The sequence below is a fragment of the Gavialis gangeticus genome, unplaced genomic scaffold (assembly GCF_001723915.1).
Source record: "Gavialis gangeticus isolate Ggan-Ray unplaced genomic scaffold, GavGan_comp1, whole genome shotgun sequence".
NCBI classification, from domain to species: Eukaryota; Metazoa; Chordata; order Crocodylia; family Gavialidae; genus Gavialis; species Gavialis gangeticus.
The window spans coordinates 47,825,529-47,848,114 of record NW_017729029.1 but is presented as its reverse complement, the minus strand read 5'-3'; the positions used below and the strand labels follow the sequence as shown (position 1 = coordinate 47,848,114).

Here is a 22,586-nt window from a genome sequence, read left to right as displayed (position 1 = left end):
ACAAATGAACAGAGTTGGGAATGCAATGCACTCTGCATGAGATATGGCTATTGGAAAGCAATTTAGTGCAGTGCACACCATGACAGAAGCAATGCAAAAGCAGCTGGTTTAGGATTTTACCTGTTGATTTCATAAGTATTTGTAATAGTTGCCTTCCCTCCAACTAACAGACTGTTGGAGTGTCCAGGCACATTCAGCACTTACGGAGCCTGGGAATAACAGGGCTTATTCAGAAGCCAAATTCAGATTCCAAACACTGTGAAGCTTGTGTGTAATAAGCACACAGAACCCCACAAATCCCCAACACCCCCCACAAATCTTCCTCCACACACAGAACATACAAGAGTAGATTTTATTTAGAGCTATTGTGCAATAACCTCTATATACACTGCGCAAATGCATGTAAATTAGGGCAAAATTTTTTTTTGAAATAAAATTAAAATACATTATGGTAGACGTTTGATTTTTACTGTATGATTTGTTTTTTTTTCTGGTTCTAAGATGGCACCCCCCTCCCAAAAGGAGTACTTCCGGGGGGTTAGGGGGTGAGGGGAGTTCCAGTGGCAAAGGTCAGGCGTTAGGAGTGGGACTTCTGGTCCAAGATGGTGATCAGGGTGGGGCTACCCTTGTGGTCCTCCACAGCTCACCAAAAATCACTAAGAGGCCCTCCAAGTGAAATAATTGCCCACCCATGCATTAGGGTGTTGAAATACCCCTGGCTCTATATGTATGAAATACCCCTGGCTCTACGTGTATAAATGTATCTGTGTATTTTTTTTAATGTAAGCACTACATGATCTGAATCTTCCATGTGTAACACCTACATTAGACACAAACATAAGCAGCACCCTGCAGTAGGCACAGGAAAGAATTACTGTGTTTTGTCTTTTAGGAGACATTTAAGGAAAGCAAACAGTAGACAGGAGATAGAAAAAACAAAAATGTGACACAGATGGAGAAGATGAATCAGCAAGGGCTGGACAAAGAAGACAGGAAATGGGGACTAAAGAAATCAGATGTTCCAGTTAGGAAGTTTAATTGTGTTTACTGTTCCTAAATGCTCATCTTTGTCAGATGTCTTCCTGCATAGCTCAGTGAATTCGTAGAGTACTTCAGACATTAACCTAAGAAAAACAATTCACACCAGCTAATGTTATCTTTTGGACACTAGAGGTCAGTATACCAGATTTGAGAAAACTGAACTACCTACTTGTACACAAGCTGTATTGAGAAAAACTGTTCTCTGTGCTCTTGTATATTAGCTTCTGAAAAGACTTTTCAATCCCGAATAAGCAAAGAAATAATTTACTTTAAAACTTTATCTTTCAGCTGATGAAAAATAAAATATCTTCTAACTTTCCTACACACTGGGCATGTCTACACGTGTACTTACGCCTTAAATTTATTGCACAGTAAGTTAGTGTGCCGTAAGCAGGAATAGGATGGTATCTACACGTGCAGGTGTTAAAGCGCATTAACGCTGTGTGTGGACTGACTTGGTACTAAAGTTAGTTCCAAGTCTCTCCACACACACAGTGTTACTGTGCAGTAAGGCATTTACACATGCATCAGATGTAAATTTGATACCTGCGTGATGCAGGTATCAAATTTATGCTTAAGTCGGCATAAGTCGCTGTATTTACTGCACAGTACAGGTGTGCATGTGTAGGTGCTCACCATACTGCGCAGTAATTTCGGTTACTGTGCAGTAAATGCATACGTGTAGATGCACCCACTATGTACGAGGCATCTTAAAGATCTTGATTTTTAATTACAACTTTAAGATTGCTTTGAATGATATATTTCTGTGACTGATGTTAGCTGCTTTACATTTCCCACATTATTTTCAGGGTGATGATGGACTTCCAGGGCCTGTTGGACCCAAAGGAATCAGAGTAAGTGACACAGCTTTGAAGTCTAATGTGTGGCATCCCAGATTTATGGTGAATAGAGAAAGAGAGTTTACAGGAAGTTGAATGAGCCTCTCCAGAGGAAATGGTGGCAGGGAAGAGAGCAGGGAAAAGTAGAATTTAATCACAAGGAAAATATATTTCCCAACTGTTATGTTATGTTACAAAAAGTAACTTCAGTAATAAACATCCAATCCTTATTTAGTCCCCCCTGCTATACAGAAGCTGAACTAGCTTTGGAGCTCAAAATCTAGCACTTTTACTTCACTTTATTATAAAGTAGATACACCTTTCTTCAGATACATCATATCTGTCTGAATCCACCAGATTTTATTCCTATGATCTGTATCTTATGGTCAGGACCCTCATTTGGTAGAAATCCATGTAGCTTCATTGACTTCAGTAGAGGCACATCAGCTTTCACTAATAGGGCCCAGTTCTTTGTGCACATACAACAGTCAGGGATATGTCCTCAGACATTCTTAGACCAGTAATGGTTGATGTCAAGGAAGGTATGACAGGAGAGGGATCATTCAAGACATGCCCCCTTCATGTAGTCTCCCTCTAAAGCACCTGCTATGTACCACTTTTGGTGACAGGACACTGAGCTAAACTAGGTTTGGCTCACTCTTATACATACCATCATATAGTTGCCCTATATTGCTTCTCTTATTTTTTGTTCTGTGGATTTTAATATGTATTTTTTCTGATAATTAAAAAAAAAAATCAAGCTCCTATATTTCCCCAGTATATTGTAAAGTAAAATACAAGGTGTGTGGCCCTTTTTATGTATGGGTGGTTCTTATTTTTTCCATTTCGTCTTGGTTTCAAAAATACTAATCAGTTATGTGCAATAAATAATGTTAATTCCCTTTAAAAAGACATTGCTCCCCTTAGCACCACCATGTTTTTAAAAAAATACTTTAAATGTATTTTCCCCCCAGGGACCTCCAGGACTTCCAGGATTTCCAGGAACACCAGGACTTCCTGTGAGTAGGAATCAGCTTTACATTTGAGAATCCTTTTACTTTTTCTTCCTTTTTTTTTTTTGCTCAGAACATCAATCTGAAAGCTAATTTTACTATCCTTTCTTCTATGTTAAAGGGGTTACCAGGGCAAGATGGGCCACCAGGACCCCCAGGTATCCCAGGATGCAATGGAACAAAGGTAAGACATTGGAGCCTTGTTAAAATTTTCCTTCTCTGCAATATACTGCCTTCTCCAGGAGTATAGACAAACTGCTTGTGGAAACATGAAGGTTGACATTTCACTTGTTTTAGTCACACAGTTGATTTTTCCTTTGAAAACTGTTTATCCAAAGTTTGTTGCAATGCACCTTTTTCTCTCCAAGGTCATAAGTTTACATTAATGTTAAGATTTCTAATGTTGCTACTTGTTTGATCATTTTATTTTCATTGCTAGCTAAGCCTCTTCTCTCTGCCATCTTTAGGGAGAACATGGATTCCCAGGAAGTCCAGGTTTTCCAGGTTTACAAGGCCCTCCTGTAAGTAAGACTTTTTTTATAGTCATTTAAGCCTCCTATCATCTACAGACAAAATCCTGCCTAGAACTGTGTAGTGGTCAGTGTCCAAATTAAGAACAATTTATTTTGCAGTAGCTTTATTTTTTCTTACTAAATGATAATAAATGTATTATGTTTCACCACTTAAATAATAAAAACAGGTGTGCTACAGAGCATGCCAGCTTTTTGGCTGTAGATCAGTTATAAAGCTGAGAGAGAATCTGATTGTCTCCCTGCTTGAGTATTAAATTCTAACACTGCTGAGATGCCATGCCACCTGCAGAGAAAACAAATGCATATATATGTGTGGGAGGAGAAGGAACTTATGTAGTATCCCTTGGCGCATCTCAGGTGTTCTGCTGTCTCTTAGTGGTAAAGGGAAAAAAAGACACAATACAGGCTTTTTCCACCTTTATATTCCAACCTCCACCTTTATATTCCAACCTTGTAAGATGTAGTCAAGGTCTAGTGAATGGCATACCAGTTTCTGAGTAGTATTTTCTCACCCTTCTTTATTTTTCTGTTTCTTTTAAACAAAGGGACCCCCTGGCTTTCCAGGTATGAAGGTAAGCATTCTGTATGTTCACTACTACTAAACAGGCCTGGCTGTTCAGTGCGCATCTGACACAAGTAACCTGTTTGCTTTAATGGAAGGCCACTTGTATTCAATAGCAAGCTGGACCTAAATTCTGCATGGGGTCCTGATTTCAGCGTTACTCAGATGTGTCCAACTGGAAATTCTGCAACAGTTTTACTCCATATAAAAATGAATGGAGGCATTTACTGAATTGAATGTGTGTGCAAATGACAAAAAACCTGGGACACAGATTGGGATTATGGGGGAAGCACAGTAGCTGGGTGTTTCTGCTAAGGTGCTCAGCAGTGAAACTATTTAGTTGGTCTAATAAAATATACCACATCTACCCAAAGAACCTTCTCAGCAGTTGCCCCCCGTAGGATTCAGAATTACATCTTAAAAGGCAGGTTACACATCTCAGAGGGTTTCTGCAGACTCAAGGACACAGCCATGCACCAGTTCATGTTTGTTTGGTGTTCTGAAGGTTTCTTCTCATCCCTAAAAGCCAACAAATGTTGGCAGCAGTTATTTAACAGTATAGCAGTATGTATTTGAAAACATGTCTGTGCATATACACAGAATGCAGCATATACACCACATTAAGACACAGAAAATCTTGTATAAAAACTGTCAAGAAATCAGCAGTTGTTTCTCTGCTTTCAGCCTTCATGGCTGGCCTCATGCTGGCAGATTTAGTGAAATGCGCTAAGCTTGCAGATGCTAGACATGGTTTAGGAGTAATTTCAGAGTCCCCCAGCCCTGTCCATTCTTCAAAGACCACTGAAAATTGAGATCATCAGAGGTGACTGGGTTGCAGGAAAGGGGATAACCGCATATGTGCAGCTAACAGAGAGATCTACTTGTCTGCTGGTTTTGATATTTTTTTTTCCAACAGGCCAGGAGAGCTAGGAGTCCACTGTAACTAAATACAACAGTAAGATGCTATAGTGGATGTATGAATAAATATTTAGTGAATGTCCTCAATCCACTGAAAGACTTTGTACTAGTAGGAGGACTAAAATTACCAAGATGTACAAGATGTACCAAATCTGCTTGTGCACACCCTAAAGTGGCCAGTTGCTCTCAGAAACTGAGCGCTCATAATGAATGAAAGGATAATGCAATGTAGTATATTGCCTTAGGAATCATGCTTCTTACTTGAAGCATCCATGTGCTTTTTCCTTTTAGCTAAACAGTTATATTTTATTAAGTTTTATGTTTTATGTTTAAGTTTCCTGAAACTATTTGAGCATGAGTTCCCACAAACTGCTGCTGAAAGAACAGCTTGGTACTTTGGGATTTGGCAATGACAACTCTAAAGCTGCACTTTCTTCCCATACCTCTTCTTCCCACCCATCCCCATGTTATTAAAAGTATCGACAAATCAGTAAACATACTTTTAACTTATAAAAGCAGAGGCACAGGCTGCTATCTATAATAAAACTTCTTTCCATAGCTATGGGTTGTGGAATTTGATCTATGGTAATGGCAGATTATTCTCATGAGGTGGGAGGTGGCCCTATAATCACATTGTCAGTTGCTTTCCAATGAAGATAAATATTGTTTTCTTTTCTTTTGTGAAGCATTTATGTTTTAATCCCCAAATCTTTTGGATTTCAAGACAGATGTTGTGCACACATGTGCAGATAAAAAAATGGTATGATTGTATGGCTGGAAGCAGGGTCTGAGCATCTAAAAACGAGCTGTGTAAGTAAACAGGGAACATTTTTTTAAAGATCTGATTTTTTTTTCTTTAGTATTGAGTATTACTGAAATAATAGCCCTTAATAGCTCCAGCATTAATTATGCTTTTTGCCTGTCTCTACTGAAGCCACTTTGAGGGAGAAGAATAATGCAGCTTGTTATTAATTTAAGAGACAAGAATTTATTTTAGTGATACCTTTTATTAGACCAACTGCATGGTTGGGATAGTTAGATAAGCTTTCAAATGTAGATTATGCTTTATATGGTGACTGGATAAAGTTTATATTTGTTTAGCGTTCTGAGGTTCTCTTCTCATCCATTAAAGCCGATGAAGATGACCTGATGAAGAATGTCTTGCATTCAAAAACTTGTCTCACTTTTTCCCAATCATGCAGTTGATCCAATAAAAAAATACTACCCACAAAAAACTTTGCCCCTCACATAATTCCTGGACCACTGTGGCTATACAACAGTGCTCCAATGCTATTAATTTAAATCATTTGTTTTTCTTCTAGGGTGAACCTGGTGAAATAATTATGTCCTCACTTCCAGGACAGAAAGGTGACCCAGGATTCCCAGGTCTTCCGGGGATACCAGTAAGTTGCATGAAATATTAAATGTGTTCATATGCTGTTGAAAAGCTGAACTGAAACGTGCTTAAATTGACAGAATAATCAGTGGTAAATGCAATATTCAGTGCTACAGAACATACACATAGGAGCATACACATAGGAGCACTTCTATGAAGGAGCTGGTCCAAAATTGAATGTGCTCCTGTGCTTTTGGGGAAGTAGTTACTTCTAGCTTTCAGATAAGTGAGGTGACCAGCAGAGGGCCGTTCAAACATGGGAATGGAACTGCTGTGTTCAGAGGACAGGAGCACCATCCGCTGCCTGCCAGGAACCACTGTGTACTTGTGTATTCCCCTACCCCTTTCCAAATACACCCAGAGGTTGTACCAGTTCTGGAATTCTGTACTCTTCCCATTAAGGGAAAAAACTAGTACCTGCAGGTGGGCAGTGAGGAGCACTTTCAGTTGTTCTCTGCAGGCAACACCTTGTAGCAGCCCCTCCACAGGATCTCTGCTCACAGTACCCCTTTCTGAAAACTGCTGAATGACTCTAAGCCCTTATCCCCCTGCTAAGCCATTTATCAGTTTACTAGAGGGGTAAGACCACCAGAGTCTGTCAGCCTACACTGACCAGTAATCAGGGCAACCGTTTCATGATTCAGGGTGATAAACCCAGGCTATTCTAATCAGACTGAGCAATTCTTTTTTTTTTTTTTTTAATCTCAAAGGCTCTATGAATGTTGACCACAAGTAACTCCTGGTGCTAAGGGGTTTTAAGTTTCCCCAGGCATTGATGGTCTTTCAATCTTCCCTTAGGAGTAGGCTACATATGGGCAGAGTAATGGTCAGTTCCTCTGAGTGGACATGTACAAAATATTAAATCTGGTCTACGTGGCCCAGGCCTTCCCGGATTGATTCCAGTAGGAGTTTCTTCACTGCAAGGGGCACCTATGACTCCACCGTTTCCTTTCTCAACAGGGTCCACCTGGTCCCATTGGTACGTCAGGCCCGATTGGTCCTCCTGGGCCACCAGGTTTCACGGTAAGTTTCCTTAGCCTGTCTGAATTCTGTTGCTCAGCTGAGGGGAGATTTCTCTGTGCTCAGACCTCTGATTAGAGGTAGAGTTGCTAATCAGTGGTTGATTCTTATTCAGGACCACCATAAGCCCTGCAGCTGTTGCACCCTCTGCATCTTCATTTGTCATTATTTAAATGCGTCATACATCTTCAGACTAGGTTTCTAGCCTGCCCCAAAGCAAGCACCTGTGCTAGCTCTCCCTATCTAGCTCCTGTACTGTACAATAGAAAGATATTGTTTCTGTCCCCTCTGGTGACCTTCCAGGGGCAAAGCTTAAACCTGGACTACAGTACTTTTTAAATCCACTTGAATCTGTAATGGGACACATTAAAGTAGGAATCTCTCATGCATGCATTACAGCCCTGAGTTAAGTTTTAATGGCATAAGGAATGGCTCTCAGAGGTAGAAATGAGCAGTCAGCATGAGCTTAATATGGAAATAACTAGGGCAAGATATACAGATCAGAAGTCTGATAATTCCTTGAAGTGGTAGTTTCTGTTGGCAAAATACTTTGGTATTTTGAGGAAGAAAATGCTCTAGACAGATGTTTTCATTCTTTTTGTATTACAGGGCCCTCCTGGTCCACCAGGGCTTCCAGGACCTAAGGTACTTCTCCCCTCTTTTCTTGGTTTTTTTCCTTTAATTTTGTTCCAGGCTTTGTTCTAAGTGTTGATGATTTTAACTGTTTGCAGGGTAATATGGGATTGAATTTTCAAGGACCCAAGGGTGAAAAGGTGAGTAATGGACATGTATGTTTATTTGTACTTCTTGCCTTCAGAATTCTTTGTGCTTCTTTTACTGGCTGCTGTCTTGGCTGATGTGATATATACTAAACTGGCCTTTATATGCCTTGCCATCATTTTGGCTACTAGGGTGAACGAGGCCTTCAGGGACCTCCCGGACCTCCAGGACAAATAGGAGAACAGAAAAGACCAAATGATGTTGAGTTCCAGAAAGGAGATCAGGTGAGCGGAAGGGAAGAAACTTTATCTGTCTACAGCAGACACAAGTCCAGGTTTTTATGATCTTTAAATTTCATTCAGAATGACTTCCCCCAACATACAGTTTAGCAGGGTCCTACTTCTTCTCCAGAGCACTGAATTGTCAGCAACCTCAGCCAGGCCTACCCACTTTTATTTTTCAAAAGATGTTTTAGGCATGTGGATTCAAGTGCTTCCATTTGCAAACTAGGAAGCCAAAGCTTTATCTCCACATGTATTTTATTATTAAAAATTAAACTGCAGAAGAAACAATCTCTGAAGAAAGTCCCTGGGAAGAACGTAAATTAGCTTCTAACTGGCTTTAACAGGATTTTAACAGACTAGTCAATTCCAGACATCCAGGCTGAGATTGAAAAATCTTAGCCCCAGTTACCTACTGCACTTGAAGGAAAATTAAAATGTAATTTCCTGTAAAAATTAAAATGTACTCCACTTAATCTCCCTTTTTTAGATGAAGTCTTGAGTCCCTTCTTCCTTCTGGTCTAAATAAAACCCTCTCCCACTTCCTTAGCACCTAAATATGCACATCTGGCTGAGGTGGGGAATCTATATCTTTGGAGGCTATACTGCTCCTGATTTTTTAACTCATTTTACCAAGCTGTTGTTCCATTTTGTGCAGAACAAATTGGCCCTGGCCCTTGTTTGTCATTGGCACAGTTGCCAGTTCCAAAGCTAAGTTTTAACTTTCCTCTTTGTTTGGCAACATATCACAGATCCCATCTCTGTTACGGGGCCTGTAACAGATGAGCCAGGTAGAGGAAGCAGGAGCATGCATACCAAGGTTCCCCTGTTTCCTTTGAAGTTTCTGTAATAGGGGCACATTCTGAAGGGCCACATCCTGAGGAGTTGTCGTCCATGTATTCTTCTACATTACATGTGTTAGCTCCCCAAAAGCTTCAGTCAGACCCTTGATCCATTTTTAGTTTTCTGCAACCACATTTGGATGAACCATTTTGTTTTGTTCTTCCTTTTCTTTCTGCTCTTATTGTCTGAACAAACATTTCAGAGAAGAGAAGGAACCACTGGACAGAAGTGCTTTGGTTAGACAGGAAGTGGGGGAAAAGTGCCCATCCTCTCTGCACCCTCCACTTTGATCAGAACCATTTACTCTCCATCCCTTCAAAAAGAAAAAAAACACTTTAGTCCCATTGAAGCCTTTTCCAGACCTATCCACTATTTTACATTTTCCCTTTGGAGTCGTCTTAGAAAGGTCAAGTAGTGTGGTAGTCTCTGTTTTACTAGGTAGCAGTGCAGTAGATGAAGAAGCAAAGAATTAGCCATCCCCTCAGTTTTCAAGGAGGTTGGGTGAAATTCTGGCCCTGTTGAAGTCAATATCAAAACTCACCCTGACTTCAGTACAATGAGAATTTGATTCTGGAAGTTTAGTTCTGCTCTCTCATAATCTGGGCTCTGAAGGCCTAATCATGTTGAAGTATAGCTACCAAAATATACAAAAAGGGTTCATTTTTACTCTACATTTCTTAGAAAGCACCAAGACCTAAACACTGAGTCTCCCAGCAGATTGCATTTGTCCCTACACTGGCAATAATTTTAAGATTAGGTACTTACAGTTTGAAGCAAGGAATGGTCTCAGTGGTGCTCAGTCTATAAATGTTAATTTCTAGGTGACACTTAAATTTTTTATATAGCCCATATCTTAATGTTTGTCTGAGCCAAAGCAAAATCGTGATCTCAGCTGATTGCCAAGCTGTGTGGGAAACCTGCAAGATAAAAAGTGAATGCAGCGCAGTGAGTTTTGGGGGATTGAGTGACCAATGCTCTTCCTTTTAAATTAGAGGTAAACCGCTCATCCAGCCCATACTCCTGGAGGTGCAGCAATATAAAATGGAGATCGTATCCCTGGCACCTTTCACAAGAGAAGAGACATTAATTTTAGTGTCCTTGTAGCTTCAGTAATTACCATCTGCCTAGTGACTCTTCCTGCTGCACTTGCAGCTGGATAGGGTATTTTTCACTTCCTGCCTTAAACTGTTATACAGCAGCTGTGAAGTGATTCATCTACATAAATAAGGCAATCAGTTAGTACAGTTTGAATCAGCATTTGGAGATCCTCCTGGATGAAAGGACCATTAGTTCTCCTAGCAGTTGCTGTGTAAATAGCAACAAAGTAAACCTTATATACAAGAACCATCCAAATACTAAATGGTGGGAGTTTTAACCCTTTTCCTTTTTCTCCCCCCTCCGTGCTTGCTTGACAGGGTGCACCAGGTGAACGCGGTCCACCAGGACCCCCTGGGCCACAAGGTCCTCCTGTGAGTAACTTCCACACTGTCATTTTTTATTGGCATAATGTAACAGAATTGTGACTTAGTTCTGTCTGTATCCCTGAGCTAAGTTTAAGGCATTGTTTGTGTGTTCAGGGTCCCCCCGGTGGCATGAAAGGCGAAAAAGGTGAGCCAGGAGAACCAGGCAAAAGAGTAAGTAACTTAGGTGAACTGAAGATTTTTCTTTCCAAACAGTATTAGCAGAATTAAGCCAATGTTGAATTCAGGTTGGGCCATCAGACTCTTGGTAAGAGATTTTTTTCTTTTCTTCTGTGTTATAATGTAAAGTTGCAAATGACAGTGATTATTTGTGAGGCCTGATTTTCACTAGGTGTGAAGACCTTCCCATACCTCTTAATGGAATTACACTCGTGTAGGTCTTAACCTCAGGTCAAGAAAAAGTGAGGTAGAAACTCTGCCATCAACCTCAGGAAATAATGTATTTCAGTCAGTGAAGCTTATAAGATCTGAAGGGTTCCAGCAAGTAGGACAAGGATAATGTGGATTGAAGAAGGGATGTAAGGACAAATGGCTTTCAGGTCATAAGTTCTTTACAGGAAGCTAGTTTCCTTATATTATTCCTGAACCTGCAACTTCACTTGAGGTCAGTAAGCAACTGTCAAGATCAGTCTTACAATGAATAATCAGGTGAGATAAAAGGTTTCTCAGATTTACAAATTTTTTGTTTTTTAGTTGCCAAATGATTTACAGGAGGCATTTTAGTTTGGTTTTTCTGTTCCTCGAGCAAACAAGTGATAAGGAACATGGAAATTAAGCCAAAATCCCCATTTTGTGTATTTTCGGACTTGTGTTTTCTAACTTGCTTCCTTGTGAGAAATTAATTGAGAGCTGTACAGCTCTGCAAAGATCAAAAAGGAAACATACTTGAGGGTTTTTTTCCACATTACACCTGTTTGCAAACAGTTTTGCTATATATAGGGACATGCATGTTTATCCTGTTCTGCTGTGAGAAGTGATTCAAAAACAGCATTCTAGGATTCTGCTTTATCCCACAGATCTTGACTCTTGTAGAATATGCTCTGATTACAAGTATGAGGAGTTGTTCTAATTGCCAATCCTGGGATTTTGCACTGTCTTAGTTACATCCATGCAGTCTCATTGTCTGCTGGATGAGCATAAATAAGGGCCAGTGTTGGTTCTGTGGCACAGCTTAGCCAACCATTCTGCTAGTGTCCATTTTGGTATCCCTTACATGTTAGTTTTTCTTATCTAAAAGTTCTACAAACTGTTTTTTTGGTCCTGGCAACCACCTGATATGTCTGTGACTATACAGCCAGCAAATCTGTTCAGTAAGACAATTTATTTTTATAAAATCACTTTCCTGAATAGAATTGCACTTTAAACCTTGAATTTATTTCCACATTCCTTTTTAGAAAAGCTTCTTTTAAATGTTGTAAGAAAAGTAGATTTAAAATTGTAACACACAGTCTTTCTAGACTGAGACTTGAATTTTACCAATCATAGTTCAGATTTCATAGACATTAGGGACTGGAAGGGACCTTACGAGATCATCAAGTCCAGCCCCTCTGCCATAGGCAGGAAGCCTGCTGCGGTCAAATGATCCCAGCAAGATAAGCATCCAAACATTTTTTGAATGAATCCAGAGTATGGGCTTGCACCACCTCTGGGGGAAGTCTGTTCCAGCCCCTGGACACTCGGACTGTAAAGAAGTTTTTCCTTATGTCCAATCTAAATCGGCCTTCCAGAAGTTTGTGGCTGTTAGATTTTGTTATCCCTTGGGGAGCCCTGGTGAACAACTGTTCTCCCAGATCCTGGTGCACACCCCTTATATACTTATAGGCTGCCACCAAGTCCCCCCGTCCCTTCTCTTCTCCAGGCTGAAGAGTCCTATATCCATCAGCCTCTCCTTGTAAGGCTTGCTCTTTTGGCCTTTGATCATGTGGGTGGCTCTCCTCTGGACTCTCTCAAGCTTATCCATGTCACTTCTGAAGTGGAGGGCCCAGAACTGGACACAGTACTCCAGCTGCAGCCTCACTAAGGCGAGTAAAGCGGGAGGATGACATTCCTGGTTTTGCTTGAGAAATCTCTGTTTTACTTGATAAATATATTTGAGAATTCTATTTCTGTCCTTCTTCACATAAATCTTACATTCAAAATTATGTTTCCCTCTTAACTCTCAGATACATTTATCAATGGGTTGAATTCTAGAAGTAGTTTTCTTTATCTGCTATGAAGGAAACAAATAACACTATCCTCAACAAAGGCTCTTCACCATTAAATCTTTTTTTATTTCAATGCACATTTGTGTCTTTGAAGGGGAAACCTGGCAAAGATGGAGAACCTGGCCAGCCTGGTAGAAACGTGAGTATCTCCCACATTTCTCACCTAAGCATATACTTTGTAATGTTTACACTGAACACTTTGAGGATTACTTTTTTTATTTCTTTGAAGGGTTCACCTGGTGAGCCAGGTATAAATGGGGAGCCAGGAAGAGACGGGGAAAAGGTGAGTGGTTTGTCTTTATTGCTACATTAGCATTGAAGGCTATTTATCATTGAGCCTGACCAGCTAGTTCTGCTGAGTAGTAGTTGCATTACCTCATCTGCAAAAGAATATTTGACGTCATTTCCTCATGCTACCTGACATATTTGTTTTGATAGCTGATTTCATATACAGCTCTTATACACCAAATGCCATTTAAGAACCCATTCATCTCATTGACAGGGTGAGAAAGGTGAAAGTGGTCTGCCCGGTGCTCCTGGAAGGGTATGTTGCTTGTTGCTTTCTTTTCTTCCTGTGGTTGGCAGCATGCTGCTTTGTCTCTGCATTCTTTCCAGATTACCTGAATGAAGGGCACTTCACACTCAAATTCTTGTCTCCCAAAATAAACTTGTCAGTTCCATAAATAAAAAATACACCATTCAAATCATGCTTCACTCCTGGACCAGAATGACTACAACGATAACAGTATTACAGATTACAGTGGTTGGCAGGAGAGACTCCAGTTATTGACAGAGCCTAAGAGAAGTTGGCAGGTAGCTTAAATGTTGACCACCACAGTTGGGGTTTCTGTCTTCAGGATAGGGTAGACCTGCCCTCTAGAATCCCTCAGGAACAAACCCAAGGCCAGATAATGATCTCACTTCCATTAACTTAAATCAGTCATCTCCTTTGTGAAAGCCAGTGGACTAAAGCCTAAGTGAAGAGAAAAATCAGTAGAGCCGATTTGTCAGAATGTTTTTCTGACAGAAAGCAGGTTTTTCAAATAAAACCAAGTTTTCGTAGGGAATAAAATAATTTCCTGGCCTGCTGTAATCATCCCTACAGTGTGGTGCATCAAAAATATAGTCCTGAGCTGTCGCTTATAATGTCGCCTACATTATAGAGAGTAATCATGTGATGCATTCAATTGACTTTGACTTTAGGGTTGGTATCCAATACCCTCAGTTCAGTGAGAAGTAAGTTTCTCCATGGCAGTTCCACTGAAACCAATAGTAGAGGCAGTTTGGTTGGTGTAAAATCAGAATATATCGCTTGGACATGTTCCTGTTGACTTGTATCTGTGTAATGAATCAGAAATTGGCCCCTACCTGTAGTTGAAACTGGTTTTATAAAGGAAATGAGACCAAATGAAAGCAAAAAGTTTTAAAATGTCCACAGTAAAGGTGCCATAATTTCAGCGGTATGTCAGTCTTCTGCCTTCAGTGTCCTGGGAAACAGCTGTCCTTAGAAGGTTGGTTATGGAATTTCTTGCTTTTTCATTCTAGCACTTCTCAAAAACAAGAATGATGAGTGACCTTGTATTTTTAGTAAACCTCATGCAAATTCTGTACAGGCTTGCGATATTAGTGAATTGGCTTGCTCTCTTTTTTAATTATTAAGATGTATTTGGGATAGCAGTGGATTAGGAAGATCCTGTCATTAGTGATAGGTTTTGAAATGCCTTGCACTGGTTCTTCACATGTTTATCTTTTGACTTGTGAATATAACAGATCATTTCAAGACCAGGAAATGGTGCAACAGTGGGACCAAAAGGTAGCAAAGGATTGTCAGGTCTTCCAGGCTCCAAAGGGGAACGTGGATATCCTGGCTTGCCAGGTCCTCCAGGATTGCCAGGTCCTCCAGGTAACAGAACATAAATGAGATATATGTAGGTCACAAGTTCTGATTGGATATTTAGCATCATGAGATTAACTAACTAATGGGCTGATGTTCACATAATAATCACCATCATAGCTGGATCATTCTTGACAGAACATAATATGCAGTGAAGGCAGAACTGTCTAGAGCTACCTTTGAATCCTAAAGATTGTCCTTGAGTTCAGACACAGTGCAGGAAAGCAGGGGCATAACAGGTTTGAACACTCATTCTTTATGCTTTAGCTGTTTGATAGTGAAAAGAGGGGAGACACAAGTCTTTAGGACTGTAGTAGCCAAAGGGCATGAACAAAATTATTTTGCTGATTAAAGAGAAGTTTATGGAGTTATTTAGCATGTTTTCACTGAATCCACTTCCACTGTTTTATCTCTGCTCTGTCCCAGTAAGAGGAAATTAAAGGGAACTTTTATACTACTTGGTTAATTCAAGAATAAATCTAATAGGTTTGCTTCACTTACTGTGCTACAGGAGGAGTGGAAAGATGAAACAGTTACATTGGGTCAGCTGACACACACTGGCCATGTCTACATGTGCGCTTTAATGTGCAGTAGCCTATTTTACTCTGCATTAAAGCATCACGTCAAAAATTGTGTTAATATGCGAATGCACAGTAAACATAGGCTACTGCACATTAAAGCTATTGTCACTAAAAAAGCATGTGCTTTTGCTACTGTGCATTAGAGCAGCCTAATGTGCATTTATTTAGTATCTTATATTAGACATACTAAATTTAATGCGCAGTAGCAAAACCACACTAACAAATGTGTAGACACACCCACTTAGAAACAGTAAATTCCCCAACACTGATAATTTTAAAAAGTATAGCTATTTATACATCCACACACCAAAGGTGTTTTTACTGTTTGGATGCAGTGTATATTACCAGTTCATTTGTATGAGAAGAGAGAGTTTGTGCTCGACTGGTTAATCTGACTATTAAATACAGATTTCAGTATATGCTGGCCAACTGTTTGATAGTGGTGAAGATGACCGTACAAATTTAGAAAAGAGTTAGGTGGAGAGAACTATGTTTTTCACAAGGCTGCAAAGGGATGTAAGCATAACTCTAAAGTTATGACATGTAAACAAACCTTTCTTCTAGTATGTCTGTTCATTAATCCTGTTATATTTCCTTCCTTAACTAAATTGTTTACTAAAATGTTGAGTCTTAGGGTCAAGTTTTCAAACAAAAATCTCTGCACAAGCAGTGCCTGCCTCAAGCACCATACATATACCATTGTATGCACAAATTAGTATGCTTTTAGTTTTGCTTTCCATCTACCAGGCTTGTTTGAAACCTTCATCCTGTAGTATAATTTCTCTCTCGTGGTTACATATGTGAAGGTTTAATATTGTCAGTCTGGCCAAATATTACCACCTTGACAAAAGTTATGATTTAGATATAAGAGCTACTAAGGAGCTAATGTTTTCCCATCCAAGGAATCACAACTCCTGGCCCTCCTGGCCCACCTGGATTGCCAGGTGAGAGAGGACAGAAGGGAGATCAGGGTTTACCGGGAATTTCCATACCTGGACAGCCTGGACTTGATGGACAACCTGGACCACCTGGACCGCCAGGTCCCCCTGGACGTCCTGGATCAGCTGTTCCTTCTCGTAAGTGATGTCTTCACTGACTTGTAGCCTTGAAGCACTTAATATATAGGAAAAGATACTAAATGGTATTTAATGTTGGGGGGGTTTCCCCCTTCTCGCTCCAGGAATGCGATTCAGCTATTGTTGAAGTATCGGGAAGGTAGTGATGACTTCAAGTCATCTTTGAGCTTCCCCTAAACAAGCTCATGGTGCAAGTTGGAGTGCCCAAAAGACTGCTGTAACTTTAGTTCTGTGGGAACTATTACACTGGCTGGAAATCAGTGGTATGAAGTGCAGTCTGATCATGTCATATTTTCTTCCACATCCAGCTAGCCCTGTTACATCTCTGTAAAGCCATTTATATAACCTTATTACAGCCATGATTGCTCTATGAGTGTCACTTCCCTGTGGCTGTGTTGCACCATTCCAGTGGCACAGTAATATTTACTTAGTAAGGTTGAATAACCTTAGTAAGGTGCAGCATAATATTCTTCATCCTCACGCTAATACAGGGGCAGGCAAAATCTGGCCTGAGGGCCAAATCTCACCCACCAGGCCATTTTATCTGGCCCATGGGTGCCCACCACTGTTGTGAGCACTGGGGGACCTGCTCGGCTTCCCTGGCCTCCACTAGCTCCTTCTGTCTCTGCTGCGATGCCTGCTCCTGGCAGCAGGTAGGGAAGCAGTGGGGGTTAGGGGGAGCTGCAGCTCGGTGGAAGTGTAGGGCTGGGGCTTCTGGGAGCGCAGAATCCAGGGCCCGCACCCGGGGGAGCAGTGGGAGCAGGGTGCTCCGGTGGGCAGGGTGTGGATGTGAGTGTGTGGGGTGTGAAGGAGGGTGGGGGGATATGGGGACCTCTCCCCAACACTCCCTCCCATTGCACACAGCCACCGCCATCGGTGGCAGCAGCAGCAGCTGGCAGGCCCTTGGGGTATTTGTTCTGGGTGGCATGTGGCTCCAGCCAGTTCTGGGAACTGCACATGGTGGCAAGGAGCCAGGGTAGCCCACCTATATCACGCGGGGTTCATGTGCAGCTCCCAGGACTTGTGCATCACCAGGGGGAAGCCCTATGTGGTGGAGCCGGCTACCTTCCCTGGTCCCTGCCACCACATGCACCTCCTGAGACTGGAGGGAGAAAGGAGCTGCACTTCCTTTGGAAGTGGAGGGGAACCCTGCCCCCTGCTTCCCAGCAGAGTCCTGGGATGTACATGTGGTGGCAGGGAGTGGGGAAGGCAGATGGCTGCATCACGTGGGGCTTCCCCCCTGGAGTACACGAGTCCTGAGAGCTGCACGTGAAGTCTGCACAGTAGAGGCAGGCTGGCCTGCTTCTGTTCCTTGCCGCCACGTGCAGCTCCCAAAACTGGCTGGAGCTGTGCACTGCTGTGTGAGCCATGAGCACCCTGAGGGCCTGCTGCTGCCACTAGTGGCAGCAGGGGCTGTGCACCACGGGCGGGGGCGTGTTCTGAGGGGTCCCACACCCACGACTCTCCTTCATACCCCACAGACTCCACACACTGCCCTCACAATCTACCCACATATACACACACCCTGCAACATACCTTACACCCCACACACAGCCACACCCTCTCACAAACTCCATACACACCCCACTATACACTCCCCCCAACCACACACCACACGCTGCCCCACACGCCCTCCACACAGATTATACAAGAGTAAGATTTTATTTTTGACCTATTATGCAACCACCTCTAGATACACTACACAAACACAAATCATGACAGAAATATTATTTGAAAATAAAATTAAAATATGTTATAGTAAATGTTTGACTCAGTATATGATTTGTTTTTTCTCTGTTTCCAAGGTGGCTCCCCTCCCCTCCCAAAAGGAGTGCTTCTAGGGGTAGTGGGAGGGACTTCTGGTGGTAAAAGTCAGGGGTTAGGGGTGAGGCTTCAAGATGGTAACCGGGGGGCAGGGCACCTATCATGGGACAGGGTTACCGTTGCAGCACTAGACAGCTCACCAAAACTCACTAAGTGACCCGCCTGCCAAAATAATTGCCCACCATGTGCTAACAGAACCCACTTGTTAAAAGTAATCATGGGTGTGTTGAGATTTGGACTTCAAGGGGGATTCAGTTCTCCTGTTCTATGCTTTAGTGATTAAATTGAGTCCCTACAATTAGACTAATAACTCTTTAGAGGACAGTTATTTTTATGATTTACTGTCATATGTGAAATGTAATCTGTGATCTAGTGAAGACTCCAAGATGATTGCTGAGGTATGGGGGCTGCAAAGAGAGGCTGGGAGATAGCTGAGGTTAAAGAGGAATGCTTGTGATTGGGATACAGATATAGTTCCCTGTTTCCTTCCATGTTATAACTGTGGTGTTGATGCATTGTTCAGTCTAGAAGCCTGAGCTCAGAGTTACCAAAGGGTTTATTGTAGGGCAATGTAGTGAGCTTCCCCAGTCTCAGGATTCAGTACAGTGCAGAAGAACTAACTCTCTCAATGCTCTTTTTCTCCTTTAGGAAATGGATTATGTGAGCCAGGGGTCCCAGGTCCTCCAGGTCCTCCAGGAGACCAAGGCTTTATGGGGGAGCAAGGCCAGAAAGGTGCAGTATCGTAACTAAGCTGTTTCTCTTCCTTGTAGCTAAAGCTGCCTTTATAGTTAATTACTATATTAGAAAGGAACAAAGCATCCACCCTCTCTAGGATGGTGAGGCAATTGTCCTGTGCTGTCAGAAGTAAACATCTGTTTTATTTGGATTAAAGTCCTGTGGCCAAACCCTCAGCAGAAGTGAAATCAGTTTGGGATGATATGTAGACATGGAGTGAAATCAGTTTGGGATGATACATAGACTTGCACTGCCTGAGGATATAGTTTTTGATGAACATTGTGTTTATGATGAAGAGGAGATTGTGATTTAGGAGTATTGCTATCAGGTGAGGCCAAATTCTTTATAGTTCTATTTGGCATATCCAGGTGAAAGAGTTTACACATGCTTCATTGGAAGTCCAGACTTCATGTCATAAGAGCAAAGTAAAATCTCAAAATATACAGATGTGAGGGGTATGATCTCGGTTTAGCCATTTAAAGTAAGTCTATAATAACCCAAGGGTCAGACATTTATTGTGGTCTCCCATTTCTAGAGGGATGAGCTTGTAGGGAAAGTGTTGCACTGGGACAAAAAAAGTCTGCATTCTCTTTATAGCCAGCTACAGACTTCTTGACTGATTTTGAGCAAGCCACATAATTTTGTGCCTCTGTAGAATAAGGTTAACTGCATTTCCTCCACTTCCCAATGGGCTTTTTGACAATCTACTTAGTAATGCATGCAAAGTGTTAGTTACTTCAGTGATATGCATCAGAGAATGGTCTATTACAGGGGTTCCCAAAGTTTTTATGCTGTGGCCCGGCAAACCGTGGCCCGGAAGTGGCCGTTGCCTGGCAAACCACGGCCCAGCAGTCACGGCCGACCGCGGCCAGAATTTCCGGCCGGAAGACAGGTAAGGATACCCCCACCCCCCGGGTGGGGGTGGAGGGGGTGGGCCAAACTCTGCACTGCTGCGGGGCCTGCAGAAGGAGCTGCGGCCTCTTCGCTTGGCTCTGGGGGCTGCGGTTTGCCGGTCCACAGCCACTTCCAGTCCAGCAGCCAACCGTGCTGTGGACTGGCAGCTGACCCACCACAGCCCGGAGATTGAGAACCCCTGGTCTATTATATGAGAGTATTGCTTTGGCATTCAGGGTTGAAACCAGGAAGGCCAAAGGAGTTGCAGCTAGCAAGGGACGTGAAGGATAATAAGAAGGGTTTCTACAAGTGTATCAGCAGCAACAGGAGGAGCAAGGAAAGTGTGGGTCCTTCACTAAATGAGGGAGGCAACCTAGTGGCAGAGGATGCAGAAAAGGCTGAAGTAGTCAATGCCTTTTTCCCCTCTGTCTTCACAGGCAAGGTCAGCTTCCAGACTACTGCACCTGGCAGCACAGTTTGGGGAGGAAGCAGCAGTGGCAAAAGAACAGTTTAGGGACTGTTTAGAAAAGCTGGATGTGTACAAGTCCATGGGGCCAGATAGGATGCATCTGAGGGTGCTGAGGGAGTTGGCCAGTGGCATTACAGAACCTCTGGCCATCGTCTTTGAAAACTCATGGCAATTGGGAGAGGTTCTGGATGACGGGAAAAGGGCATATATAGTGCCCATCTTTAAGAAAGAGACTCAGGGAACTACAGACGAGTCAGCGTTACCTCAGTCACTGGAAAAATCATAGAGCAGGTCCTCAGGGAATCCATTCCTAAGCACTTAGAGGAGAAGGTGATTAAGAACAGTCAGCGTAGATTCACCAAGGACAAGTCATGACTGACCAACCTAATTGTCTTCTATGATGAGATGTCTGACTGTGGATGTGAGCAGACCAGTGGATGTGATATACGTTGACTTTAGCAAGGCTTTTGATATGATCTCCCACAGCATTCTCGCAAGCAAGCTAAGGAAGTATGGGTTGGATGAATGGACTGTAAGGTGGATAGAAGACTGGCTGGATTGTCAGGTTCAGAGAGTAGTAGTCTATGGCTTGATGTCTGGTTGGCAGCCAGTCTCAAGTGAAGTGCCCAAGGGTTGGTCCTGGGGTGACTTTTGTTCAGTATCTTCATCAGTGACCTGGAAAATGACATAGAGTGCACCCTCATTAAGTTTGCAGATGACACTAGCTGGGGCAGTAATAAACACGCTGGAGGGTAGGGTTAGGATTCAGAGAGACCTTGACAAATTGGAGGATTGGACCAAAAGAAATCTCATGAGGTTCAATAAGAGTAAGTGGGAAGAGTAAGATTGAGGGAAGTGATTATTTTTCTCAAATCAGCACTGGTGAGGCCACATCTGGAGTACTGTTTTGGGTACCCGCTACAAAAAGGATATGGACAAATTGGAGAGAGTCCAGTAGAGGGCAACAAAAATGGTTCGGGGGCTGGGACATATGACTTATGAGAAGAGGCTGAGGGAACTGGGCATATTTAGTCTCCAGAAGAGAAGACAGAGAATTTAATGACATCCTTCAATTAGCTAAAGGGTGGTTTGAAAGAGGATGGAGCTAGACTGTTCTAGTGCAAGCAGATGATAGAACAAGAAGCAGTGGTCTCAAACTGCAGCAAGGGAAGTTTACATTAGATATTAGGAAAAAACTTTCCCACTAGGGACAGCAATTCCACATAACCAGTATAAGTAATTGGAAACTGGTTCAAATCTGTAAGGCAATAGAGATTCAGTGCACATAAACCACTTTCAAAATGGCCAAAACCTGTTTAAATTAAACCTGGATGAATGTAGCATCAGACTTAACTGATTTAGGTAGGGGTGCTCTGTTATATCGGTTGCATGTCAGATTGGAACCGATTAAAGGAAAATTAAAATTATCGGCTATTGGCTTCTTCTGGCCAATGTAGCTGATGATGTCACTTTTAAATACAATATGCCTTCTGTCCGGGGTCCCCGGACACTATGTGCATGCATGCAGTTGCACACAGAAATGCAGCTTGGCAGCATGGAGAGCAGCTCCCTGCAGGTGAGTCTGTGGAGGGGAAGGGGCATAAGAGGAATACAGATCGAGATTCCCATGGCGAGGGAGGGAGTGGGGCAGGGACTGGGGCTGGGGATGCTGCCCAACCAGGGCAGTGAATGGGACCAGGACCAGGGTGAGGAGTGGGACAGAGTTGCAGGTGGCTCGTCCAGGGGGCATAGGAGGGGAGAGGAATGGGGCCAGTTCCCCACCAGGGCATGCACCCCCTGGGAGCAGCATGGGGACACATGTTCCCCCCATATTTGTGCACAGCTTGGATGGGGGTTGCTTGTTGCAGGCTTAGGACTTTTCACCCTGCTGCCTTTCCCCCAGGGACCCCATGCCAGCCACGCATCCCCTGCCTGCCTGGCAGTGGTGGGGGCACTGAGTTGTGCCCCTCACTGCTGGGTGGGCAGGGGGCACACGTCTGGCAAGGGGTTCCTGACGGAAAGGCAGCAGAGCAGAGAGCCCTGGGCCCACAGTGGGCAGCCTGCATCCGCCCTCACCCTGTTTGGCTTCGCTCCACTCCAATTAAAAGCATCCTCACACTTAAAAATGGTGGTGGCAGTACTTGAACTAAAGCTCATTTGACAAGCTTTAGTTCAAGTGCCCCTACACCATTTCAAGCGCTGGGATGCTGATCCCCTGGACAAGCTTCCTGTGGCTCTGTCAGTTTGTGACCATTGTTCCTA

General features: G+C 42.7%; 1 protein-coding gene across 5 annotated transcripts in view; it reads left to right on the top strand.

Annotated features, from left to right (window-relative positions):
- The window catches only part of COL4A5 (collagen type IV alpha 5 chain), a 200,337-nt gene that overhangs the window by 96,241 nt on the left and 81,510 nt on the right, over positions 1-22,586 (top strand). For all 5 annotated transcript variants that reach the window (XM_019521545.1, XM_019521547.1, XM_019521544.1 and 2 more), the window contains exons 4-21: positions 1,851-1,895; positions 2,855-2,899; positions 3,015-3,077; positions 3,361-3,414; positions 3,972-3,998; positions 6,229-6,309; positions 7,263-7,325; positions 7,932-7,967; positions 8,054-8,095; positions 8,234-8,326; positions 10,582-10,635; positions 10,744-10,800; positions 12,946-12,990; positions 13,081-13,134; positions 13,354-13,395; positions 14,622-14,754; positions 16,229-16,402; positions 18,875-18,958. In XM_019521545.1, the coding sequence (XP_019377090.1) occupies positions 1,851-1,895; positions 2,855-2,899; positions 3,015-3,077; positions 3,361-3,414; positions 3,972-3,998; positions 6,229-6,309; positions 7,263-7,325; positions 7,932-7,967; positions 8,054-8,095; positions 8,234-8,326; positions 10,582-10,635; positions 10,744-10,800; positions 12,946-12,990; positions 13,081-13,134; positions 13,354-13,395; positions 14,622-14,754; positions 16,229-16,402; positions 18,875-18,958 (1,192 nt within the window). The remainder of the gene's footprint in view (positions 1-1,850; positions 1,896-2,854; positions 2,900-3,014; positions 3,078-3,360; positions 3,415-3,971; positions 3,999-6,228; positions 6,310-7,262; positions 7,326-7,931; positions 7,968-8,053; positions 8,096-8,233; positions 8,327-10,581; positions 10,636-10,743; positions 10,801-12,945; positions 12,991-13,080; positions 13,135-13,353; positions 13,396-14,621; positions 14,755-16,228; positions 16,403-18,874; positions 18,959-22,586) is intronic.